Source organism: Otolemur garnettii, unplaced genomic scaffold (assembly GCF_000181295.1).
Source record: "Otolemur garnettii isolate 467f Iridium unplaced genomic scaffold, OtoGar3 scaffold00077, whole genome shotgun sequence".
Lineage (NCBI taxonomy): Eukaryota > Metazoa > Chordata > Mammalia > Primates > Galagidae > Otolemur > Otolemur garnettii.
In genome coordinates this window covers 1,830,724-1,840,029 of record NW_003852472.1, presented here as the reverse complement: position 1 = coordinate 1,840,029, position 9,306 = coordinate 1,830,724, and the positions used below count along the sequence as shown (strand labels likewise).

Sequence of the window (9,306 nt, the reverse complement as noted above, 5' to 3'; positions counted from 1 at the left end):
AAAAGAAAAGAAAAAAATGTTCCTTATTTGTCTTCATAGCCCTTCAGCATAGGGTCTGGAATGCATTCGTGTTTGCTGAGTCCTTACTGGGGCCCCAGATGGTGTCCAGGGCTCTGGAGACATCACAGTGACAGGACACAGTCCTGGTCTTGAAGGAAGGTGAGTAGATGTAAATGAACACCACCACCACCACCACCCCCGCCCCCGTCTTCTGTGGAAGTGAGTTCTAAACCTGAGGGCTGGCAGGGGTTCCAGAAGGAGATCTGATACGTTAGGAGGGGTTCCCTAACCCTGGGACACTCCCTCAGGAGAAGACAGTGTCCTGGTTTGGGTCCAACAGAAACAGGGTAGAATCAAGAAAAGAAAAACATGCATCCTGGAGTTGGAAAAAGACCCAACTTTTTTGGTTTGTTTTTTACCAGTTACTTCATTTACTCTCAAAGCAGTTTTGTGAGGGAGGTTTTATTCCCCTCCCCCCTTTACAGCCACGAAAACTGCTTCAGAGAGGGCAGGTGGTTTGTTCCAGGTCACCCAGCTTGTGGGTGGCAGAGCCAAGGTTCAAAGCCGGGTCTGTCTCACACCTGCAACTTGTCCTGCCCCTGAGGGTCTCACAGTGTCACCCCCCTGCCTCAAGGCTGGCTTCCCCCAAGGCTTTGCTTGGAAGCTAAAACCATTCCTGCAGTGAAGAGAGGTTATCAAAACAAAGAGCAAAGAATGACCAGATAGGCGCCTGCATAGTGAGGCACCTGGGGGGCAGCAAACTCAGTTTGCCAATACCAAGAGGGAAATGCAATCAGTCCCACAATCCACCAAACCCAGAATGTAAAAACAAACTGCTGATTGTTGGAAGGGGGTCAGGTCTTCCCCATTCTGGGTTTTGAGAGATGTCTCCCCAAGTGATATTGTGACCAGGCAATAGCCACAGCAACCTGACAAGAAGCACGTGGTCCACGATGCTTGGAATTATTCAGAAATTAGGATGCCAGAGGAAGGATGGAGAGATTTCCAGGGAATGCCAGGCACAAGGGAGAGTCAGAAAATGTAGAGGCCAAAAGTCACATTTGCAAACCCTTGGCACAAAGCTGCAGCAAGATCAGGGATGGGTTTGAGTAGTAGCCATGGGAGGAGGGAGCCTGGGGTCATCTCACTGTCCTGCTCCAGGCAGAACATTCGGGAAATGTTAGTCTAGTCTACCCAGTTACCACCAGTAGCAATGGTTTCCGCTAAAGGGCACCTGTGTCTCAGGAGAAGTAAGAGGCCAGAAGACCAGGGTGTACATTTATGCAGAAGAAACTTCCATGTATTAATGAAGGGACTTCTGGAAATGGATAGGCCTGTAATTTGGAGAATTTGGATAATTACCATTTTAATGAAGAGGTACAACCTAGAGAAATGAGGTCATGAAAATCTTTGGAATCAATAGCTTTTGCAAGGACCCAGAGCTGGGATGGATAGAATTTTGGCAGTTCTGTAGCAAAATAGCAAATATTTCTCGAACAAGGCTTTTCCTGGCAATCTCTTCCAGGAATATCTGTTTCCCAGAATGACAGAGGAAGTAAGGTGAGCCTGCCTTTCTGAGAGAATAGATGGCCTGGGGAACACGAGGCACTTGAGAGTCTATAGACACTCTCAATAGATGGATGGAGCCTTTGAGTCCTTAGCAAGAAGGCTGGCTGGTGAGGAGGGAGAAAAATCCTAGAAAGAGGAGAACAGAGAGGAGGGAAGGGAGAAAAGATATGAAAGCTCTGAAAAGTTCAAAGGCTTTGACCAAGTGTAAGACTTGATGATGGCCTCTAGACTTTATCCTGCAGCTCCAGCTGCCATGTGGAAGAAGGGGTGGCGCCCACCAGCTGCCATACCTGCTGGGCAAGGGGTCTGGAGTCAGACACCCAACCCAGCTCAGCGCTTTCTGGCCCCTCACTGATGAGGCCCCCTCATAGTGTCTTGTCATATCTGTCAACTCTGTGTGGGCATCACAGTCACTTGGGTAATATTTTTAAAATTGCAGATTTCTAGGTTCCATCCTGGGACAGGCTGAGCCATCAGCTATGGGGTGAGGCCTGGCAATTGGCATGTTTAAAGCTTAATAGCAGATTCTGAAGCCCAGGCAGGGCTGAGAACTACTATTTTGTGTGTCTTGTTAATTCTGTCTCTCACCCCTCCTCTTTGCTCTCTTTCCTCTCCCCTGAGTGACAATGGTACCTTTGACATGCCAGCCATGTGCTTTATTACAGAGCATTTAACTCAGTTTTCATGTATGTGGCCAGTTGTGCTGGGGGCAAAGGGAACTCTCCTAAACACAAGCCAGTCTTCACCTAACTTGGCCAAAGTCTGAGCCCACTCCCTCTCTAACTACAGCTAACCCTTCTACTCTCCTCACCAAGATGTCTCCTACACAAGGTGGCTTGAGAAAGAATGTGAGTGACACAGTACATGTGTTGTCCTGCAGGTGGCCTGCCCAGACGGATGGCAGGGTGGTCAGTGTATCACATCTCCCCCCACACACTGGCCATCTGTGTTCAAGTCATGTGTTCCAGCACAAGGCAGGCCCGTCTAGACCAGGCCATCTTGTGGACAGTTCAGGTGCCCCAACCGCCATCATCCCAACCAGTGCCTTCTTCATCCAGAGGCATTTATGGCTGCCAGAGAAATGAGACAGAGGGAAGCAGGGGGCACAGAGCCTGCTGGAATGGCCACAGAAGTGTCTGCCAGGTGTCCTGGCTACTGCAGGACCAACTTCAGCTTCTCTACTCCCAGCTAAGCTTGGGCATGCCCCCAGCTAACACTTACCAAGCCTTACCATGCCATGTGCCAGGCACTGGGCTAAGTACTTCTCATGCATTAATTGCTGGATTCGGTCCTCACAGCTTACCTATAAAATAGACATTTCTGTTAAGCCCATTTTGCAGATGTGGAAACTGAGGCCACAGAGGTTAAAGAGCTTCCTCCAGCATCACATAGCCAGAAACTGATGGTGCTGGGATCAAGTCCAGGTCTTCCTGACTCCTAAGCCCAAGTTCTCACTCTTTTATTTATTTGGTTATTTAAAACCGGTTAAGTTGGTGTGGCTTTTCCCTGAAGCAGACCCTGAGACAATGGTTCAGGAAAATGTAGTTTATTTTGGAGGCACAGACACACCATCAGGGAGGAAGGCAACTGATAAGAATGTGTCATCCTAGTTGGACGTGGTGGCTCACGCCTATAATCCTAACACTTCGGGAAGCGAAGGCGGGTGGTTTGCTTGAGCTCACAAGTTTGAGACCATCCTAAGCAAAAACGAGACCCCATCTCTATTAACTATAGAAAAACTGAGGCAAAAAGATCACTTGAGCCCAAGAGTTGGAGGTTGCTGTGAGCTATGAAACCATGGCACTCTACCCATACCCAGGGTGACAGCTTGAGAGTCTGTCTCAAAAAAAAAAAAGAAAGAATGTGTCATCCAGCCAGTTACTGGTTAGAAAACAGATAGTGTGCCAGGTGGAGCAAACCACATGCCCCAGAGTTATCACAGTGAAGGGCTAGGTGCTTACACCCTCACTCCATCAGCTGCTGGTTGAGGGCTGCCCGGAGACTGTTAACTTCCTGGCACTTCTGTCCTGACATAGCAGAGTGGTTTTGGGGAAAAATCACCCAGGAACACACTAACTGATGCAGCCCAAGGGAAAGTGGTATGTGGGTAGCACATTGTCAGCTTCTGTACATGAATTTTCATCATAAAAATGACTAATGCACATAGTAAAAAGTTCAGTCCCTACAGAGTAGTGCTAGTATATCTCCTCTATCCCAGGCTCCCAGTTCTTCATGCCATAGGCAACTGTTCTGATAGTTGGTGAGTCCAACAAGTTGAATCATACGTGTCTTTTTTTTTTTTCATGAATCATATCATATAGTACATGCTCTTGTGCCTCTTGCTTTTTCTTCACTTAAAAGTAGATCTTGATCAAGTCCTCTATGAATGGAAAAATTAAGTTGCTGCCTATTTTTTCCAGCTACCAACAGTGCTGCAGTTAACCCTTGCATGTGCATGTCTGCACTTCTGTGCAGGGTACACTCTAAGTGGAATTGCTGCATGTTTAGCATTTCAACAGATACTGCCAGATCGCCCTCCAAAGAGGTTGTTGTTGGCCCAGCAGACACTCCCACCAGCAGTGCAATGCAGCGCTGGCTTCTCCCCGCTCTCGGCCGATCAACTATATATTTGACTTTCTCTGGTTGGTTCTGGGTTGGAAAAGGAGGGAGAATAGGGAAGCTGGTCATTACTGGCCAAGGACTGACTTGCAGAGGCAGTGGGTGAGTCCTGTTGTCACGTACAGTCTGGCCACTATCCATGTGTATTTTGGCCTCATCCCTGAGCTCTCTGGCTATCATCCCTCCTCAGAAATGTGCTTTCTTTCCAGAATGAAACCCCAGTCACCATTCCGATGCCAACTTGGTGCTGAGGGCTCTGCAGACTCCCTCTTCCCTCCTTTGTACTGTTTTGCTTTCCTGCTAATTCTGCTTGGCATCAGAGTTACAACACCTTTAATAGCTACCGTATAACATCCTGCTGGTGTTATTCCTTGGGCCTCCCAAATACAGTATTTGCATTAAGATCTTTGCTTGGGGTCCACTTCTGACAAAAACCCAAAGTTAAAAAGTCTTGTTGTCACCAGTTTACCGATGAAGAAAACTGAAGCCTAGAGAGGTTAAGTGACCTATTTCAGGGTGTGACCTAATAAGAAACATGTATTGGATCCCAGTTTTTGACATAGAGCTCTTATAACGCCTTGTAATTTCCTGAGCGGTAGAGATGATAGGAGTGTCTTACATAGAGCTCCTAGATTCCTTGGAACTTCCTCAGTATTTGTTCTAATGAGGCAACTCTTGGTGGGGTCCTAGAGAGTTTTAGGATAGGGGCTGGTCACCATAACAACCAAGCCATGTTAGAAGTTTGGAGCTTTCAGCCACATCCCCCTATCCTCCAGGGAGCAGAGAAGGGCTAGAGAATGACTTAATAATCCATCATGCCTATGTAGGAAAGTCTCCATAAAGATTTCTAAACTATGGGGTTTAGAGAGCTTCAAGATTACTGAACACATCTGTGTGTTGAGAGATGGTGCACCCCATCTCTCAGAAACTTCTGTGCTTAGAACCTTTTTGGACCTTTTCATCTGGCTATTCATTGTATCCTTTATAATATACTGGTAAATAGACATAAGTGTTTCCCTGAATTCTCTGAGCCACTATAAAAAATTATCAAACCTGAGGAGGGAGGGGGTTATAGAAATCCTAGATTTGCAGCCAAGTTGGATGAAAGTGGGTGTTCTGGGCACTCAATATTCACAACTGGTGTCAGACGTGGGAGCTCAGACGTGGGAGCAGTCTTGTGGACTGAATCTGTAACCTCTGAAGACTATGCTAACTCCAGGTAGGTACCTTTGTCAAAATTGAACTAAGTTGTGTTATAGAATACCCAGGTGGCGTCCACAGAAAATAGGAAAATTGTGTGATGTGGAAAAGCCACACATTTGGTATGAAAATGGTTGTGAGCATAGAAAAAGAGTTTTTCTTTTATTAATACAAGATTAGGCAGCTTGTAAAGCAAGAACCCCACACTGGTCTTAATTTGTGAGTGTGTGTTATGTTCTAATTTGTTAAATCCAGATGCCACCTTTTGTAATTTTATAGCCTCCTAATGCCTATCATAGCTTCTTGGGAAAAATGAGCTTTGTTTAAGTATTTTAAAAATGTAATAGAACTCTCAAGAGCAAACAAAAAACAAACCCTGGATACACAGCCCAACTCTGCCTCCCCCAAAGGAGACAAGAACAGGCAAGACACTCACATCTTTGAAGGAGAAATCACATTTTATTTGGACTGTTACTTGAGAACAGTGATTGTGCTACACCCTTGACAAATAAATGACAGAGTATCTCATCATAGAAAAAAAAAAGCTGAGGCTTTTCTCCCCTCTCAGTCCCCACCCGCTTTTACTATCATCTAAAGGAGGGGAAAGTCCAGCTGTAAAGGCAGAGCAGGTCTTTGTCCCCAAAGTGGCATGGAGCAAGGTGCATCACAAAGCTATGTCCCCAAAGTCATATCTTGACAAAAGAGTTAAACTACCCAGGCTGGTAGTTTTTCACCCTGATCCCTCTATGTTCATTTATTTGCAAAAACCAATGAGTTCCTGGAAATTCGATAATTATAATCCACAAGAAGTGTGCGAGGAGGAACAGGATCTGGCAGTGAAAGCAGTGAAGGGGCCCTTCCACTTTTGTGGGGTTATTACTCACACTTTGCTGGTGGAAGCGGGACCAGCTGGGAGCACCTCCAACACACTGGAGAGCTGCAGCTGCTGACAGATTCCTACCCCCACACAGAGAGAGACAGGCGGACAGCACTTGGGTCGGCAAGACCAGAGGGCTCATGGAAGGCAGCTGCAGACAAGAGTGCAAGCAACCTGTGCTATGCCTGCAGGTACTTGGTCTCACGTGCCCGGGCTCTGATGGAGCCTAGAGGTCAGAAAGGAGCCAGGTCCAGGTCAGGAGTGCAAAGGATCACCACCACCCTCCTTCTGGGACCTTCTTACCCAGCTCAGGGAAGGTGAAGGGCTCTGCATGCTTGGAGCTGTTACTCAGCCCTTGGGGACCAGACCTGCTGCAGCTCCCTGGGGTTTTCCATAGAATAGACACAACCCTGGAGCGTGATGCTCAGAAACAGGAAAATGAGCCCTTCCGCCATCACTGCTGGTTTCTCCAGGCCCTGAGCAGCCTGTCAGAGAGTCCAGGCCTGGGCCAAGTTCAGGGCCGGAGGGTTGGGTGGTGATTAGATGGTGATGTTGTTGCCAGGGTGTCTCCGGACCTTGGCACCCACTTCCCTAGCCCCCGTGGAAGCTTTCTTCTGCTTGGCATCCAAGTTCTTCATGTATGTTTGGACCCACTGCTGTTTAGGGTCTCCACAGACCTTCACGCCCTTCTTGGTGGTGAAACTGTGGGGGTAAATGATAGGGGCTCATCTAGGGCCAGACCAGGACCTTGAGTCACTCCACTTCATGGAGAGGTAAGTATGGAAGCCCAGAGAGGGTCAGTTGCTTGCCTAGGCCACCTAAAAAGTACTGACATGATACCTTCTATCTTTGTGTTTTAGGACTGGAAGGAGGAATGGAGTAGGGTGCAGAACTCATTCAGCGACCTTCTTGTCAGATGGCGGAGGCCCAGCCCTACCTTTAGATATGCTGGATCTGAAGGGAGAGACATAATCTCTACCCTCAGAGAGGGGAGGGGAGGAGAAATCACAAGGAAAATTCCCCAGAAAAAAAGGCTGATGCCTCAGGTTCACATACTGTGCTCGAAAGTGACACTGGGGTAGCCTTTTCCAAGCCAGCTCTGAGCTGGGAGATACCAGGCAATGGAACTGAGGCATGTGCCAGTGGGGAAAATTAGTAACACTGCCATCACATTTCTACTACACACCACTGTTTGCAAAGTAAGTTTATATTTGCTACCTGATGGAGGTAGGAGTCCAGGCAGCTGTCTACCCATGTGACTTTTCTCGGTTGCCCTCTATAAAGTGGGGACAATCCCTCCTACCCCATAGAGTTGTTGAGAGAATTAGTTAAGATGTCGGACACCCCTAATCATGCCTGGTATATATTTGGTGCTCAAGAAATGATTGTTGAGTCTAAATCCCCCTCTACCTTTATGGGTAAGGAAGCTGAGGCCCAGAGAGGGGAGATGTCTTTCCCAGGGACACACAGAGCTGGGCCCTGCTGACTTTACTTCTCAAGACCCCTGGGAGCTCACCTTCCCCTGTCCCTCTCCTGTCAGGTATCCGGGGAGAAGTACTTACATCACTCCTGCCTTGGGGCAGACGCTCCCACTGGACAGTTGGTAGCTGACCACCAGGTTCTTGGGAATTTTCTTGGAAATAAAGGACATGCAGCAGGAGGAAGGGATGACTATAGAACCTAAAAGAGGAGGGAGAGAAGGGCCATGTCCTTTCTGAGTCTCCCCTCTGCTCTGGGCCTCAGAGCTGGAGCCTGCTCCTCTCCTGTCCTCCCGGCTGTGTCACTCTGGCTGCCCATGCCCTTGGAACAGCATCATTCTCAAGGTCTTACCTGTGGGGATGAGGTGGTGGGTGCACAAGACCAGGAGCAAGAGTCCACTGACGATGCTCACGGGGCCTGCCATGTCCAGAAGTGCAGAGGTGACAGCTCAGGACTCAGAGACGGGGTGCAGGAGGAGAGGAGCTGGGGATAAGGAGCACAGTTCTTTGCAGAGCACACCAAATGCCCTTTCTGTGCACTTTATAAGCTAGGCGGAAATATGGCCCCTCCTGCCCCCCGTGCCCCCCCTTCAGGCTTCCTCGAAAATATTGAGGCCCTTATGGTCTGGAAAGGGGAAGTTGTTGCCCAACTGACTCAGGCGTATTTGGGGCTCCATGCAAAAGAGCTGGGGGAGGGGGCCATGGCCCAGCCTGGACCAACTACTGAAGCTTTGGATGCACAGTCAGGAGGAGGCTGATGGGATCCTGGCTGTGCTGCTACTCCCTGTGGATCCAGGGTAAGTCATTCACCTCTATGAGCCTCAGTTTCTTCAGCTGCTGCAAATAGTGGTGATGGATGTGCTGAAGGTTTGGAGGATGGAAAGCAATGGTCATTGTGCTGGAGCTCTGAAATTTTTTTTCTTTTTTTTTCTTTTTTGAGACAGAATCTCACTACTTCACCCTCTGCCGAGTGCTGTGGCATCACAGCTCACAGCAACCTCGAACTCTTGGGCTTAAGTGATTCTCTTGCCTCAGCCTCCCAAGTAGCTGGGACTACAGGCGCCTGCTAGAACACCCAGCTATTTTTGTTGTTGTTGCAATTGTCATTGTTGCTTAGCAGCCCTGGGCTGGGTTTAAACCTGCCAGCCCCACTGTAGGTGGCCAGCACCCTAACCACTGAGCTACAGGTGCTGAGCCTGGAGCTCTGAAATTTCTTTTTATTGAATGGTAAGTATGTACATTAATGTACTTCTGGGGTACAATGTGGGCTTTTCACACACAATCTGAAACACTTCCATCAAACTGGTTAACATAGCCTTCATGTCATTTTCTTAGTTATTATTTTAAAACGTTCACATTCTACTCTTAGAAAGATTCACTTGTACCCTTGTAAGATAAACCTCAGAAGGGATCCCTCCAATCCCCCTCCCTCCACCCACTCCCCCCTCCTCTCTCTCCCTCCCCCTACCATGTATTCTTAGGCTGTTATTAGGTTATAGCTTTCATATAAAAGGTATAAATTAATTTCATAATAGGGGTGTGTACATTGGATACTTTTTCTTC

The 9,306-nt window shown here is 47.9% G+C and overlaps 1 protein-coding gene across 1 annotated transcript; it reads right to left on the bottom strand.

Moving 5' to 3' along the window:
* Positions 1-6,804: 6,804 nt before the first annotated feature.
* CCL24 (C-C motif chemokine ligand 24) lies at positions 6,805-8,168 on the bottom strand. The gene is made up of 3 exons (XM_003794240.1): positions 8,096-8,168; positions 7,828-7,945; positions 6,805-6,967 (listed from the first exon to the last, which is right to left on the bottom strand). The coding sequence occupies exons 1-3, from the start codon at positions 8,166-8,168 to the stop codon at positions 6,805-6,807; spliced, it is 354 nt and encodes a 117-aa protein (XP_003794288.1).
* Between the last annotated feature and the right edge of the window lie 1,138 nt (positions 8,169-9,306).